Source organism: Salmo salar, chromosome 11 (assembly GCF_965601325.2).
Source record: "Salmo salar chromosome 11, fSalSal1, whole genome shotgun sequence".
NCBI classification, from domain to species: Eukaryota; Metazoa; Chordata; class Actinopteri; order Salmoniformes; family Salmonidae; genus Salmo; species Salmo salar.
The window spans coordinates 5,617,823-5,635,286 of NC_138301.1; the positions used below are offsets into that span (position 1 = coordinate 5,617,823).

The 17,464-nt window shown below is 42.5% G+C and overlaps 1 protein-coding gene across 50 annotated transcripts in view; it reads left to right on the plus strand.

Moving 5' to 3' along the window:
* The window catches only part of si:ch211-266g18.10 (uncharacterized), a 244,924-nt gene that overhangs the window by 60,659 nt on the left and 166,801 nt on the right, over positions 1-17,464 (plus strand). For 47 of the 50 annotated variants that reach the window (XM_082957684.1, XM_082957672.1, XM_082957646.1 and 44 more), the window contains 4 exons: positions 3,245-3,934; positions 4,199-4,249; positions 12,641-12,709; positions 13,058-13,201. In XM_082957684.1, coding sequence (XP_082813810.1) covers positions 3,245-3,934; positions 4,199-4,249; positions 12,641-12,709; positions 13,058-13,201 — 954 coding nt within the window. The remainder of the gene's footprint in view (positions 1-3,244; positions 3,935-4,198; positions 4,250-12,640; positions 12,710-13,057; positions 13,202-17,464) is intronic. The other 3 variants (XM_082957685.1, XM_082957686.1, XM_082957674.1) reach the window with 2 other exon arrangements.

Sequence of the window (17,464 nt, forward strand, 5' to 3'; positions counted from 1 at the left end):
CCCCATGCTTAACAGTTGGGATGATGTCCTTCGGGCTTGCAAGCCTCCCCTTTTTTCCTCAAATCATAATGATGGGCATTATGGCCAAACAGTTCTATTTTTGGTTCATCAGACCAGAGGACATTTCTCCAAAAAAGTACGATCTTTATCCCCATGTGCAGTTGCAAACCGTAGTCTGACTTTTTTATGGCAGTTTTGGAGCAGTGGCTTCTTCCTTGCTGAGCGGACTTTCAGGTTATGTTGATAAATCGTACTCATTTTACTGTGGATATAGATTCTGTACTGTACCTTTTTTTTACTGTACCTGTTTCCTCCAGCATCTTCACAAGGTCCTTTGCTGTTGTTCTGGGATTGATTTGCACTTTTCGCACCAAAGTACGTTCATCTCTAGGAGACAGAATGCGTCTCCTTCCTGAGCGGTATGACGGCTGCATGGTCCCATGGTGTTTATACGTGCGTAGTATTGTTTGTACAGACGAACATGGTACCTTCAGGCGTTTGGAAATTGCTCCCAAGGATGAACCAGACTTGTGGAGGTCTTGGCGGATTTCTTTTGATTTTCCCATGATGTCAAGTAAAGAGGCACTGAGTTTGATGGTAGGCCTTGAAATACATCCACAGGTACACCTCCAATTGACTCAAATTATGTCAATTAGCCTATCAGATGCTTCTGAAGCGATGACGTAATTTTCTGGAATTTTCCAAGTTGTTTAAAGACGCAGTCAACTTAGTGTATGTAAACTTCTGACCCACTGGAATTGTGATAGTGTGTTATTAGTGAAATAATCTGTCTGTAAACAATTGTTGAAAAAATGACTCGTGTCATGCACAAAGTAGATGTCCTAACCAACTTGCCAAAACTATAGTTTGTAAACAAGGAACTTGTGGAGTGGTTGAAAAACGAGTTTTATTCCGACTTCAACTGTATGTGAGTGTGGATTCTCGGCCCTCACTAGCATGAAAACTAACTACAGACACAGACTGTGTGTGGAAAATAGTTTAAGACCGAGACTCTCTGCAGAGTTATGTGTATCCTTTCAAGCACACCCTTTTCATTAACCTGTTGTGCGTTATTCACAATTTTTGATGAACAAGTAAGGTTTTATATGTAAGATGGTTAAATTAAGAGCAGAATTATTGACTATTTTCATATTATTATTATTTATATTATTACAGGCTTACAATGATGGCAAAACAAACATTGGAGAGTGCGCTGACACTGGTGCTAGAGGGGGTACGCAGCTTGAGGTTGAATGTTTAAAGGGGTATGGGACTATATAAACTTTGGGATCCACTGATCTACATTGATTAAAGTGGATTTAGCAAGACATCAATAAGGGTTTAAAGCTGGATTCACCTGTTCTTAATGTTTTGTATACTCAGTGTATATGTAAATTGCCTTCGGAAAGTATTCAGACCCCTTGACTTTTTCCACATTTTGTTACGTTACAGCCTTATTATAAAATGGATTAAATAAAATGTCAAATCTCAGAAATCTACACACAATACCCCATAATGACAAAGCGAAAACAGGTTTCTAGAAATGTTTGCTAACTTATAAAAAATTTAAAACAGAAATATCTAATTTACATAAGTATTCAGACTCTTTGATATGAGACTCAAAATTGAGCTCAGGTGCATCCTGTTTTCAAAGATCATCCTTGAGATGTTTCTACAACTTGGACATGATTTGGAAAGGCACACATATATAAAGTCCAATAGTTGACAGTGCATGTCAGAGCAAAGACCAAGCGATGAGGTCGAAGAAATTGTCTATCTGGGGAAGGGTATAATTTTACATTTTTTTGTCATTTAGCAGACACTCTTATCCAGAGCGACTTACAGTAGTGAACGCATACATTTCATTTCCTAATTTTTTTTTTCCTGTGCTGGCCCCCCGTGGGAATCGAACCCACAACCCTGGCGTTGCAAACACCATGCTCTACCAACTGAGCTACATGTCTGCAGCACTGAAGGTCTCCAAGAACACAGTGGCCTCCATCCTTTTTAAATGAAAGAAGTTTGGAACCACCAAGACTCTTCCTAGAGCTGGCCGCCCAGCCAAACTGAGCAATCAGGGGAGAAGGGCCAGGGAGGTGACCAATAACCCGACTGTCACTCTAAAAGAGCTCTAGAGTTCCTCTGTGGAGATGGGAGAACATTCCAGAAGGACAACCATCTCTGCAGCACTCCACCAATCAGGCCTTTATGGTAGAGTGGCCAGATGGAGCCACTCCTCAGTAAAAGGCACATGACAGCACACTTGGAGTTTGCCAAAAAGCACCTAAAGACTCTCAGACCATGAGAAACAAGATTCTCTGGTCTGATGAAACCAAGATTGAACTCTTTGGCCTGAATGCCAAGCGTCACATCTGTTGGAAACCTGGCACCATCCCTACGGTGAAGCATTGTGGTGGCAGCATCATGATGTGGGGATGTTTTTCAGCGGCAGGGACTGGGAGTCTTGTCAGGCAAAGATGAATGGAGCAAAGTACAGAAAGATCCTTGATGAAAACCTGCTCCAGAGCGCTCAGGACCTCAGACTGGAGTGAAGGTTCACCTTCACTGGAGTGAAGGTTCACCTAACAGGACAACAACCCTAAGCACACAGCCAAGACAATGCAGTAGAGGCTATGGGCCAAGTATGTGAATGTCCTTGAGTGGCCCAGCCAAAGCCCGGACTTTAACCGGATCGAACATCTCTGGAGAGACCTGAAAATAGCTGTGCGGCAACCTGACAGAGCTTGAGAGGATCTGCAGAGAAGAATGGGAGAAACTGTCCAAATACAGGTGTGCCAGGCTTGTAGTGTCATACCCAAGAAGAATTGCTGCTGTAATCGCTGCCAAAGGTGCTTCAAAATGTACTTTGTAAAGGGTCTCAATACTTCTATCAATGTGATATTTCAGTTTTTATTTTTCATAAATGAGCAAACATTTTTTTTAAACTAGTTTTTGCTTTGTCATTATGGGGTATTGTGTGTAGTTTGATGAGGTAAAAAAACGATTTAATACATTTTAGAATAAGGCTGAAACGTAACAAAATGTGGAAAATGGCAAGGGATCTGAATACTTTCCTAAGGCACTGTAGATATCTTTGTTAGAAAGAATACTATATTTCTCTTGACTGAGTGATGCTGAATGTAACAATTGGCTCAACTTCCACCACTTGCCCCTAAATTGCTAATGAAAATAATGTAATACTTGAAAAAACCCTTAATTTGTTACCATTACGTCACACATGTAGATGGAGATGTTGAAGAACTTGACCATGAACAAACGATGGATGGTGAGGTAATCAATGTTGATGGCCGTGAGGATGAGGGGAAAGAAGAGAAGATGGAGAAAGAGGAGAAGGTTCATCACTTAGAGGTAGATGAAGAGGAGGGTGATACCCATGACTTTGACGTCAAAGATCAAGATGTTGAAGATGGAGAAGATATTGACAATGAAGACAGTTCAGTTGGAGCCAAGACATACACCACCAAAATAAATGTGCTGATCCAAAAACAGTTCTTTCGAAAAGTGGGATCTAATGCCAGTATTGAACTTGGTGACGAAGATCATGAAGATTATGTAAAAGACGAGGAAGAGTTGAAACAGTCAATTGATGAAGATGAATATATTGATGTCAGTGTAGCTGAAAAGCTCGATGTTCTTGATGTAGTGGCTGACATTGAAGAAATGGCCCAACTTCCTGATACTGATGGGGATTACTCTGAAATCATTGTTGATGATGATGATGATGATGATGATGATGATGATGATGATGAAAACAACAACAACAGTGAGAGCAAGAAAGCTGGTGTCAAAAGGAAGATAAATGTTCCAATTCCCTTTAAGATGGTTGAAAGACTGGGATCGAGGGCCCAACTTAAAGATGATGGGGAGCCCGAGGATAAAGATGACCAAGACAAAGACATTCAACGTGCCAGAGGTATTAATACTGACAAATGTATTTTCACCACTTATCTTCTTAACTTTCTGTAGAATGGTTAGCATTACTTATTTATCTTTCTATTAGCTATATAAAACAAGTATTTATTCTTATTTAGCAGCAATGTAGTACATTAGGGCCTATGCAATATGACTAACGATTTGAGATAATACCTTCATGAGGAGTCATCTGTACACTGCATGATTTTCAATTCTCTAAATTTCACTCCTACATCTAGCACTTATATTCTGTAATGACCTGCAGGACTTGGGACAACTGACACAAATGGGACGACTGACATAGGGGACTCCAGTGGTTAGTGGCTTTGATTCCTTCTCTGAAGCCATTTTATTTAGAACAGAAGCGTATTATATAAATATCAGTATGGAAAGTAGATATTAGACTAAGCCTTGAGCCTATTGAACTAAGCCCCCTCAAGGCTTAGTCCAATATCTACTTTCCGTAAAAAATTTAAATAAAGATAATAGGGCTGCGTGGGTGTGTGTGCTGCTGTTCTGCATTCTGAGGGTGGACACTTCCATCTGGACTGAGTCCCTCTCGCATCATTTTCCCTCTGTAAGCACCAGTGTTATTTTGGGGAACTGACACTGAGGACTTGTGATGAGCAGAATCAACAACCTCGCTTCTGAATTGTCTAAACAGTTTATTTTAAGAAGAAAAGGCTCAATTGTTGTGTTAACTTCTCTTCAACTTTTAAAATGTGAAGTCAGTTGTGTAGATCGATAAGAAAAAAAATCACATTTAAGAACTTTTGAGATAAAATTTTAAGGCAGCAAAATGTGAAAACTGTGCAAGGGTGTAGGCACTGGGTGGAATTTGTACTTTTCTCAAGTGGGCTACTTTTCCATCTACTTGAGTAAATGTCATTTGAGAAAGGGACAGAAATTGACTTGGGTGGTCCAAAATAGGGGAGGGTTCTCAAACTTATTTTTGATGCTTTGGGGAGGGTTGTGTGTGTTTTTTATTATTGGGCACAGGGAAGGGTAGTGCATTTTTCCCCTGGTTTACATTTGCTCTTTTAATTTTAACTAGGCAAGTCAGTTAAGAACAAATTCTTATTCACAATGACAGCCTAGGAACAGTGGGTTAACCGCCTTGTTCAGGGGCAGAACAACAGATTTTTACCTTGTCAGCTCAGGGATTCAATCTAGCAACCTTTCGATTAATGGCCCAACACTCTAACCATTAGGCTACCTGCCACCCCGGTAGGTGGGTCAATTGCCCAGATCTGCAATAGTCTAATTAACAATCATACCACACATATGCAATGGAAACCCATTTAATTTGTATTTTTTATTCGGTACATTGGAATTTAACCGCAAAGTTGTTTTTATGTGCACTAATTATTTACATAAGCGCAGAATTTTATCCGCAACAATTCAATTTGATGGAAATACAACTCTGATGGTAAAATGTGCAGATTTTAGAATATTCGCATGAAAATCTGTCGCAAATTGAATGGAAATTGAGCATTTTTTGTGTCTATTGATGTAAAAAAGAAAGAATTACTACAATGGAAATAAGTACCAGACTTAATTGTGCAATCCTTGTCATTTTTAAAACTCTTTGTGCTGTGTGTACACTAAGTGCACAAAACATCCTAATATTTTTCCTCAGAACAGCCACAATTAGTCGGGGCGTGGACTCTACAAGGTGTGGAATGTGTTCCACAGGGATGCTGGCCCATGTTGACTCCAATGCTTCCCACAGTTGTGTTAAGTTCGCTGGATGTCCTTTGGGTGGTGGACCATTCTTGATACATACGGGAAACTGTTGAGCTTGAAAAACCCAGCAGCGTTGCACTTCTTGACACACTGAAACTGGTGTGCCCTGGCACCTACACAGGTCAAAGGCACTTACTGTAAATCTTTGGTCTTGCCCAATCACCCTCTGAATGGCACACATACACAATCCATGTCTCAATTGTCTCAAGGCTTAAAAATCCATCTTTAACCTGTCTCCACCTCTTTATTTACACTGATTGAAGTGGATTTAACAAGTGACATCAATAAGGGATCATAGCTTTCACCTTGATTCACCTGGTCAGTCTATGTCATGGAAATAGCATGTTTTGTACACTCAGTGTATATGTACACTGACCAAAAATAAGTGGACACCTGCTCGTCGAACATCTCATTTCAAAATTATGTGCATTAATATGGAGTTGTTCCCCGCTTTGATGCTACAACAGCCGTCACTCTTCTGGGAAGGCTTTCCACTAGATGTTGGAACATTGCTATGGGGACTTGCATCCATTCAGCCACGACCATTACTGAGGTCGGGCACTGATATTGGGCGATTAGGCCTGGCTTGCAGTCGGCGTTCCAATTCATCCCAAAGGCGTTCAATGGGGTTGAGGTCAGGGCTTTGTGCAGGCCAGTCAAGTTCTTCCACACTGATCGAAGGAAAAAAAATACATTGTCATGCTGAAACAGGAAAGGGCATTCCCCAAACTGTTGCCACAATGTTGGAAGCACAGAATAGTCTAAAATGTCATTGTAAGCTGTAGCATTAAGATTCCCATTCACTGGAACTAAGGGGCCTAGCTCAAACCATGAAAAACAGCCCCAGATCATTATTCCTCCTCCACCAAACTTTAGAGTTGGCACTATGCATTCGGGCAGGTAGCGTTTTCCTGGCATCCGCCAAACCCAGATTCGTCCGGCGGACTGCCAGATGGTGAAGTGTGATTCATCACTCCAAAGAATGCGTTTCCACTGCTCCAGTCCAATGGTGGCGAGGTTTACACCCCTCCAGACGACGCTTGGCATTGCGCATGGTGATCTTAGGCTTATGTGCGGCTGCTCGGCCATGGAAACCCATTTCATGAAGTTCCTGACAAACTGTTCTTGTGCTGATGTTGCTTCCAGAGGCAGTTTGGAACTAGGTAGTGAGTGTTGCAACTGAGAACAGACAATTTTTACACGCTACGTTTTTCAGCCCTCGGTAATCCCGTTCTATGAGCTTGTGTGGCCTACCACTTCGTGCCTGAGTTGTTGTTGCTCCTAAACGTTTCCACTTCACATTAACAGCACTTACAGTTGACTGAGGTAGCTCTAGCAGGGTACAAATTTGCCGAACTGATTTGTTGAAAAGGTGGCATCCTGTGATGGTGCCACGTTGAATGTCATTGAGCTCTTCAGTACGATCATTCTACTGCCAATGTTTGTCTATGGAAATTGCATGGGTGTGCTCGATTTTATACACTTTTATACAACACATCCACTAAGTTGAAGGGCTGTCCACATACTTCTGTATATATGGTGTTTTTTTACTGACAAATAAAATCAATCAATCCAAACTATGCATAGGCCATTTGATGAATGGAAAGAGACATCTGTTACAACACACCAAAAATTTTAATGACATTCGGAGATTGTCAAGCCAAGCATTCGATACTGGGTAGGCCTATAAAGTAAGGAGGGATGTATTTTCTGTTTGTTGAGATTTTCATTGTCCATTTATTCTGGTGTTGAAAATGCAAACCATAATATTGATGTGCCGAAGTTGGTGTGCTTTGTTTATTGGTTGTGTGGTGCATTGGCACAGAAACCTGTTGGTGGAATATTCGCTGCATATTTTTTATATATTTATAAATATGGCATCAAAATGTTGAAAATCAGATTTCCACCTAGCTGATCATTGTCTGCAGCCGGCTCTGATCGTAGTGTAATGAAACAGGCAGGGAGAGGGAGCTCGTCCGTGGTGGTCGGCAAACCCTCAACCTTTCTGTCCCGTAGCCCTGAGTGGCATCGACCGTGCCACAAAAGCATACTGAAGGGGCAAAGTCGATATCCACATTTATAAACACCAGGTTGCTACAGTTGTTATTTGTGGTCGTAAACATTATTTGTATGAGTGGGAAAGGTGTGCAACTTATTTTACAGTATAATGGGAGGGTCATGTGAAAATATTTTTGGGATGTGATCAACATTTCTATTTATCTTCCACTTTATACAATACACATATAACGGAGGATCACGTTACAAATATTATCCATCATGACAATACAAACAAAACAAACATTTGTACAAACAAACAAACATACAATAGAACTATTTACATACTGTTGTCAAGAGGTGAGTGTAGCTGGTGTATCAAAGTCAGGCGCAGGAAAGCAGAGATGAGTGGACAAAGCACTTTACTAAGGCAATCATTTGCACAGAACGCAACTGCATCACAAAACAAATGCCCAATGAACCAGTGAGGCAGCACAAAGTACAAAAACACAAGTACAGGGTACGGGCTGCCACAAAGCACGGGATATAAAATTAACCCGGCGCAAACCAGCCGGGAGCGTGCACACCTCAACAATAAACAATTACACACACAGACATAGAGGGAACAGAGGGTTAAATACATGACATGTAATGAGGGAATGAATACCAGGTGTGTGGGAAAACAAGACAAAACAAATGGAAAATGAAAGGTGGATCGGCGATTGCTAGAAGACCGGTGACGTCGACCGCCGAATGCCGCCTGAACAAGGAGAGGGACCGACTTCGGAGGAAGTCGTGACATCTGTACTGTCAGAAGTCATAATTATTTGAGTACACAAAATGTATTATCCAGAGAGGAAGTACAGTTTACGAAACAATATTTTTATGGTATTCTCAGAAAAGGAAATGCCAAGAGTTGTTAATATCTGTTAGAGTTTTACATAGTACATCCCATGCTTTAATTGTATTTGTTTATCACGGCCACTTATCGCTCGGTATGAACAATATCTTGAAAATATGAGAGCGATGTTTGAGGAGGTGAGAGTATTGTAGGGGTAATCCAAGCACTATGGATAACATATTTTACTGTTAACCGTACATAAATTATTATTTTCTGAACCAGTTCAGTGCAGATGTAAAGTCATCATTCATCGAAAATCAAGGCAGGTCCTTGTTCAGAGGGAAACCCATAACGTTTATGACAAAATCTGAAACATGTGACCAGAACTGGGACACAACAGGACATTCCCAAAACATGTGCCAATGGCATTCATACTGCGTCTATCACATCCATTCTCGAGTGACACCAAATGGAGAGATTGGAGTGGGAATCAGCTTCATCTTAAAATGTCTAAATGGGGTTGCACAACTTTATTGTATAAGCAGGTGTGCTGGGTTAGCCAATTTCCCAAATGGTATCCCAGTTCAGGTCTTGCCCCAACCTCTCCATTTCACAGTTCCATACTAGAGTGACACCCAATGTAGAGCATTTAACTGTCACGTCCTGACCAGCAGATGGAGCTAGTGTTTTAGTTTTGGGGTCAGGACGTGGCATGTTTGTGTTGGTTAAATGTTGGGTGGATGATTGGGACTTCCAATTGAAGGCAGGTGTGTATAGTTGCCTTTGATTGGAAGTCCTATATAGGTGTGTGTGTTTTTCTTTGGGGTTGTGGGTGGTTGTTTTTTGCACTGCGTTTCTAGCCTGCAGAACTGTAGCTGTTGTTACTTTGTTTGAATTGTTAAGTGGATGCTTTACTCCTTTATTTTAATTAAAGATGAGTATTCACGTACCTGCTGCGCCTTGGTCCATTTCTACAGAAGACAACCGTTACAGAACCACCCACCAAAGGACCAAGCAGCAGAAGAGGAGGAAGCCACAGGAGAAGAAAATTGAGGAATGGACCTGGCAGGACGAAAGAAAATTCTGGGCGGACAAGTTAAGGGAGCTAAGGGAACCCGAGAGGCAGCCCCAAGATTTTTTTGGGGGGGGGCACACGGGTAGTTTGGCCAGGCCAGGGAAGAGCCGTAAGCCAGCTACCCGTGACTACAGGGAGGTGCGTACGAGGTGGAGGGCGCCATGTTACGCTGAGGTGCGCACCATCTCGCCTATACGGACGCACAGCCCAGTTCGCCCAGTACCAGCGCCCCGCAGGTGCCAGGGCAAGGGGAGCATCGAGCCGGAAGGGGTGATGCCAACCCTGCACTCAAGACCGCCAGTGCGCCCTTTCGGTCCGGTGTTTCCCGCTAGACACACTAGCATGGAGGTGCGTGTCTCCAGGCTGGTACGTCCAATACCTGCCCCACGCATCAGGAGTCAACAGTCATCATCAGAGCTGCCCGCCAGTCAACAGTCATCATCAGAGCTGCCCGCCAGTCAACAGTCATCATCAGAGCTGCCCGCCAGTCAACAGTCATCATCAGAGCTGCCCGCCGGTCAACAGTCGTCGGAGCTGCCCGCCAGTCAACAGTCGTCGGAGCTGCCCGCCAGTCAACAGTCGTCGGAGCTGCCCGCCAGTCAACAGTCGTCGGAGCTGCCCGCCGGTCAACAGTCGTCGGAGCTGCCCGCCGGTCAACAGTCGTCGGAGCTGCCCGCCGGTCAACAGTCGTCGGAGCTGCCCGCCGGTCAACAGTCGTCGGAGCTGCCCGCCGGTCAACAGTCGTCGGAGCTGCCCGCCGGTCAACAGTCGTCGGAGCTGCCCGCCAGTCAACAGTCGTCGGAGCTGCCCGCCAGTCAACAGTCGTCGGAGCTGCCCGCCAGTCAACAGTCGCCGGAGCGGCCCGACTGCCCTGTTCTGCCGGGGCGGCCCGACTGCCCTGTTCTGCCGGGGCGGCCGGACTGCCCTGTTCTGCCGGGGCGGCCGGACTGCCCTGTTCTGCCAGAGGTGCCCGCCTGTCAGGATCAGCCCGAGTGGTCCTCCTGCCCTCCGGCCCAGCCCGAGTGGTCCTCCTGCCCTCCGGCCCAGCACGAGTGGTCCGTCTGCCAGGGTCAGCCCAAGTGGCCCATCTGCCCGGCGCAGCTAGCAGCGCCACCGAAGTGGGCTACGCCGACGGTGGAGCAAGGTCCACGCCCTGCACCTGAGCCACCTCCAGGATAGGTGGGTTGGGGAGGGAGGGTGTAGCACAGTGCCGTCGGTGACGGCAGCCACCCTCCCTTCCCTCCCTTATTGTTTTAGGGTTATTGTTTATGGGTTTTGTGTTGGGGTTTTTTGTTGGTAGGTGCATTCCGGGGTCTGCACCTTGAGGGGGGGGTACTGTCACGTCCTGACCAGCAGATGGAGCTAGTGTTTTAGTTTTGGGGTCAGGACGTGGCATGTTTGTGTTGGTTAAATGTTGGGTGGATGATTGGGACTTCCAATTGAAGGCAGGTGTGTATAGTTGCCTTTGATTGGAAGTCCTATATAGGTGTGTGTGTTTTTCTTTGGGGTTGTGGGTGGTTGTTTTTTGCACTGCGTTTCTAGCCTGCAGAACTGTAGCTGTTGTTACTTTGTTTGAATTGTTAAGTGGATGCTTTACTCCTTTATTTTAATTAAAGATGAGTATTCACGTACCTGCTGCGCCTTGGTCCATTTCTACAGAAGACAAACGTTACATTAACACACAGCAGGGAATCATAAGTGCCATATAACATTTTAGAAATACATTTTTCATTTTCATATTTAACCAGGCAAGTCAGTTAAGAACAAATTCTTATTTACAATGACAGCCTAGGAACAGTCAGTTAATTACCTTGTTCAGGGGTAGAACAAACCATTTTTACCTTGTCAGCTCAAGGATTCGATCTAGCAACCTTTTAGTTACTGGCCTAACACTCTAACCACTAGACTACATGAAGGGTCAAACCATGTAAGCATTATGTGGAATGTTACTGGGGCTCCAAAAGCTTTTGACAAAGCTCTTAACTGTTGGTTAAGGAACCATGAAAAGCCTGGAAGTTAATATATTTGTTTGAGGTCCTGTAAAGATATTAGCTCCATATCATTATACTGTATATGTTTCGCAAGGTATGCACACCCTTATCCACCCACAATGGATATATAAAAAGCGTAATATTTGTCAACAGGTTATGGTTATGATGTGAAAATATTTTTTACGTTGGGGAAATTTTTAACTGTCCCTAATGGTGCATTTGGATTTTGAGTGCTCAACCGACCTCTGAGGTTATACACTGAGTGTACACAACATGTCATAGACTGATGTCACTTGTTAAATCCACTTCAATCCATGTAGATGAAGGGGAGGGGACAGGTTAAAGAAGGATTTTTAAGCCTTGAGACAATTGAGACATGGATTGTGTATGTGTGCCATTCGGAGGGTGAATGGGCAAGACAAAATATTTAAGTGCCTTTGAACGGGGTACGGGTAGTAGGTGCCAGCAGCACTGGTTGGTGTCAAGAACTGCAACACTGCTGGGTTTTTCACGCTCAACTGTTTCCGTGTGTATCAAGAATAGTGTACTACCCAAAACTGGGGTTCAGCTCAATATTAGGAAGGTATTTTGAATGTTTTGTACACTCAGTGTAGGTTCTAAAGTTATTTTTCAAATGACGTCATGGTCAGGTTGTACACTGGTTTTGTTAACGCCTTCTTAGTTACCAGATAAATAATACTATCTGACTAGATAAGAACCTAAATATGATGTCCTTCCTAATCTAATCATGAAATTTACATCTTTACATGTTTCTACAGGAAACCAGTTTACAACCAGAAAATGACATGCAGTAGTTCTGCATAATGGGAAAATTACAATATTAAGTACAATATTTTTTTTAAATCGGTCTCGTCACACAAAACCATGACACCATGTTACCACCACCCCACCATATCACCGGCTAAATATGCTATTACATTTTTTTATGTAACTAATGCATGCTTTAACTGTCACAACTACCTAATTACCATCACTGTAATGCACTACCTTTCATTTTCTAGGAACAATTGCAAAATATAATATTTCTTTGTGTGATAGTTCTCAGACAATCCAAGGAGAGGCAAGCAAGAGAAGAAGTAGTAGAAGAGGTAGAAGTGGTCCTTAAAGGTAAATCATGTTTTTTCTTTTTAATTTCAATTCAAATCTATCTACGTCCTTTTTTACAGTTTGGAGGGATTGATGTACTGATGTAATTAGTAATTCAATAATACCCCAAAATAAGCCCAAACTTAATTTCCTAATTCCCTGGCTGGCATATGAAGTAAAAACCTACTGTATCTGTGAACAGTGTGGGATGGTTTCCTGGACTAAAAAGTTCGATTTTTCGTTGAGTTCGCTTTTTAGGCCAGGACTAGGCTTAATCTGTGTCCGGGAAACCACCCATCCGGATTTGTGCTCTAATTTTACATGAAGATAAGGAGGCATTTGTTCACAGGATCATGTCTTTACTTACAGCGATGAGGGATGCACAAACCATGAAAGAGGTAGAAAATAAGAAATTGGAGGACAAGACGGAAAAGAAAGAGGAGCAGGCCGTGGAGAAAGCAAAGCCTGAGGCAATGCCCAGTGTGAAGAAAGCAGAGAAGACAGGACCCAAAGGTAAGCTAGGCTTGCAGTACTGTTTGTCTCTATGGCTTCTACCAAATTATAATGGAATTTACATATCTATAGAAAATCAAGCCTTCCTTACATTTACATTATTCTTAACCACAATAAACATACCATAAGCAGCCTGTGGGACAGTGAATTAATAAGTAAGCAAGCCTTGGACAAGGAACGGCCCATAGGGTCAATTAATTAATAATTGTCAGTTAGCGTTCCCTATATGTAAATAGACTATCTTGGACATACAGTCCTAGCTTCATGTTACACTATCAATGTTATTCTCATTGCCATGCATGTCCTTTGACTATGTGCTACCGACTCCTTTTCCATTACGTATAGCAAGCACATGATGATCCACATGATAGGCTACACTATATATAGTGGACGTGTGTTATGACGTTGCTTGCTGCTGTGCTTGAGAGCATTGTCATCTCAGGATAGTTACAATAGTAGTCAATCACCGGCAGGTAATCTTTGCCATTCAACTGAAAAAGATCTGTACCAACCTTTTGTTATGGACCTTTTGGCAGTTTGGCGAGTATCATCTTTCACCTCCTTGTAGTAATGTTTCTGACAGGTTTCACATTTCCCTATCATTCTCTCAATGTCCATGTTTCTTTCTGGTCAGTAGACTGTATCCCTTGCTCTCCTTTTGCATTTTTTGATTCTGAGGTGGCCTTAGTGTATCCTTTCGAGCATTTCCTGTCACAATATCTGCATTTTCTCTTGTCTGAGCAGCAGTCTGTTTACAACACTGAGTTCTGACCTGATCTGGTAGTATTGTGAACACAAACCTATGGGCCAGCTATGATGTATGTTTGCGTTGACTGTCTGCAGCATTGTGTCTTTTGCTCTCGTCTGTACTCTGTTTTGATTTAGAGTCTGACACAGGAAGAGAAGCAGCCTTCATATTCACATGAACATCAATATAATCATCTGTAGGGATCACATTACTCACTGTGCTCACTGCGGGTGCCAGGGATAGTGCATCTGCAGTTGTATTTTCATCATGAGCTCTTGTATATTAGGCGACATCTCGTTTAAGTTATTTTGATGATGACTATCAATAATGGCTTATGCTCGGTGTTAGCTGTGAAGGTAGGTAAGCTGTAGACAAAGCCCTGGAACTTGTCACATCCAAACACCATGCCTAGACATTCCTTTTCTACCTGGGTGTAATGACACTCGGTTTCAGTCATTGTTCTCAAAGCATAGACTACTGGCTATCAATCTTATCCTTCCACTTGTAGTGGAACCAAGACAAGGCCATTTTTCCATGCGTCTTTTGATATCTTTGTTATTTTTATCGGGTCGAAAAAGTTGAGTACTAGCTCTGAGTTATGTGTTGTTTTGAGCTTTTTCTATTCCTGCTCATGTTTTGTAGTCCATGCAAACTCATTTGTTTTGTGTAACAACTCTCTTAGGCCGGCTGTTTTGAATGACAAGTTTGGTAAGAATTTGCAGATTAAGGTGCTCATCCCCATGAGGCCCTTTCAGGTCATTGGGTTGGGGTTTGCTCAGTATGGCTTGAACTTTGGTCTCATCTGGCTCTACTTCTTCAACAAACAACCTGTCTTCAAGGACTATGATTTCCTTGATGCCAAACTGACACTGTGCCTTGTTCTGTTTCAATCAATTTCACAGTATGCTCTGTAGCACTTTTGTAGTGTGAACTCCCACATGATGACATCATCTACGTAGACCCTGACGCCTTTCGTACTTTCTATGATGTGCTTTCTATGATAGAAAAATGGCGCCGATAGATTGGGCAGCCGTGCTTCTAGCCCCTAGACAACGTTGCAGTATTGTGTTTTTTTATGTGTTATTTCTTACATTATTAGCCCAGAACATGTTTTGTGTTATTACCTACAGCCGGGAAGAACTTTTGGATATCAGAGCAGCGGTAACTCACCAGCATTACAAGCATTACGACCAGGAATACGACTTTCCCGAATCGGATCCTTTGTTCGTACCCCCCTGGGCAATTGAACTGATTCTAGAGGCTGACCCAAAACAACGCCGGCAGAGAAGAGGTATTCGGAGTGGACTTCTAGTCTGATTAAGTAGGCGCACCCACCACCCACCGCTGCCGAGTATATTACTCGCTAATGTTCAGTCTCTGGATAATAAAGTTGACAGGTTCAGGGCGAGGAGTTCCTTCCAAAGAGACATCAGGGATTGTAACATACTCTTTTTCATGGAAACATGGCTCTCTCTGGATATACAGTCTGAGTCCTTACAGCCAGTTGGGTTCTCAGTTCATCGGGCAGACAGGAATAAATATCTCTCCGGGAAGAAGAAGGGTTGGGGTGTGCAGTGTTTCCTCAACTAAAAGTTTTAAGATTATGCCGTCGGATTTACCGGTAATTTGTGGTTTAGTATGTTACCCCGCGTCACTGCTTCATTGCTCCAGACCACCGCAAGGGGAAGTTAGAGCATTGATTATGCATTTGGAAGCTGTAATATATATATATATATATATTCCATGATATTCTTAACTTTTTATGGATAGGGGGCAGTATTTTCACGGACGGATAAAAAACGTACCCGATTTAATCTGATTATTACTCCTGCCCAGAAACTAGAATATGCATGTAATTATTAGCTTTGGATAGAAAACACTCCAAAGTTTCTAAAACTGTTTGAATGGTGTCTGTGAGTATAACAGAACTCATTTGGCAGGCCAAAACCTGAGAAGATTCCAAACAGGAAGCGCCCTCTCTGAGCATTTCTTGGCCTTTTTGATCATCTCTATCCAAAACAGGGGATCTCTGCTGTAACGTGACATTTTCTAACGCTCTCATAGGCTCTCAGAAGGCGCCAGAACGGGGAATGATGACTCTGCAGGCCATGGCTGAAAAACAGTAGCGCATTTGGATAGTGGTCAATCTGAGAACAATGAGACTGGGGGCGCGTGCACGAGCCGACACCATGTTTTTATTTTTTCGTCTTTGAACGAAAACAGGGTTTCCCGGTCAGAATATTATCGCTTTTTTACGAGAAAAATCGAATAAAAATTGATTTTAACCTGTTATAGCTAGGGGGCAGTATTTTCACGGACGGATAAAAAACGTACCCGATTTAACCTCTATGGGCTAGGTGGGACGCAAGCGTCCCACCCGTGGTGCACTCCATCAACAGCAGGTGCATTTCAAGAGCGGCAAATTTGAATCCAAATGAATGTCAAAATTCAAATTTTTCAAACATACAACTATTTTACACCCTTTGAAAGATAAACATCTCCTTAATCTAACCACGTTTTACGATTTCAAAAAGGTTTTACGGCGAAAGCATAAATTTAGAGTATGTTAGGACAGTACATTTACAAGAGTTGTGTGTAATGTTTTGTCAATTCAAAGACAGGGTCACCAAAACCATAAAACCAGCTAAAATGATGCACTAACCTTTTACAATCTCCATCAGATGACACTCCTAGGACATTATGTTAGACAATGCATGCATTTTTAGTTCTATCAAGTTCATATTTATATCCAAAAACAGCGTTTTACTATGGCATTGATGTTGAGGAAATCGTTTCCCTCCAATAACCGGCAGTCAAGTCAGCAACACAAATTAAATAATTAAAATTAGAAAACATTGGTAAAATATTATATTGTCATTTAAAGAATTATAGATTTACATCTCTTGAACGCAATCAACTTGCCAGATTTAAAAATAACCTTACTGGGAAATCACACTTTGCAATAATCTGAGCACTGCGCCCAGAAAAATACGCGTTGCGATACAGACAAGCCGTCATGTTGGGGAGATCTAAAATCGAAAATACTATGTAAATAATCCATTACCTTTGATTCTCTTCATCAGATGTCACTTCCAGGTATCACAGGTCCATAACGAATGTAGTTTTGTTCAAAAAAGCTCATCATTTATGTCCAAATATCTCCGTCTTGTTAGCACATGATCTAAGCCCGCCGGACTTCACTTCATGAACGAGGGGAAAAAATATATTTCCGTTCGTTCAAACATGTCAAACGTTGTATCGCATAAATCATTAGGGCCTTTTTGAACCAGAACATGAATAATATTCAAGGTGGACGAATGCATTCTCTTTTATAACGTATTGGAACGAGGGTACCCAACATGAACTCGCGCGCCAGGTGTCTAATGGGCCATCATCGTTCCATGGCTCTTGTTCGGTCAGATCTCCCTCCAGAAGACTCAAAACACTTTGTAAAGGCTGGTGCCATCTAGTGGAAGCAATAGGAAGTGCCAAAATATTCCTCAGCCCCTGTGTTT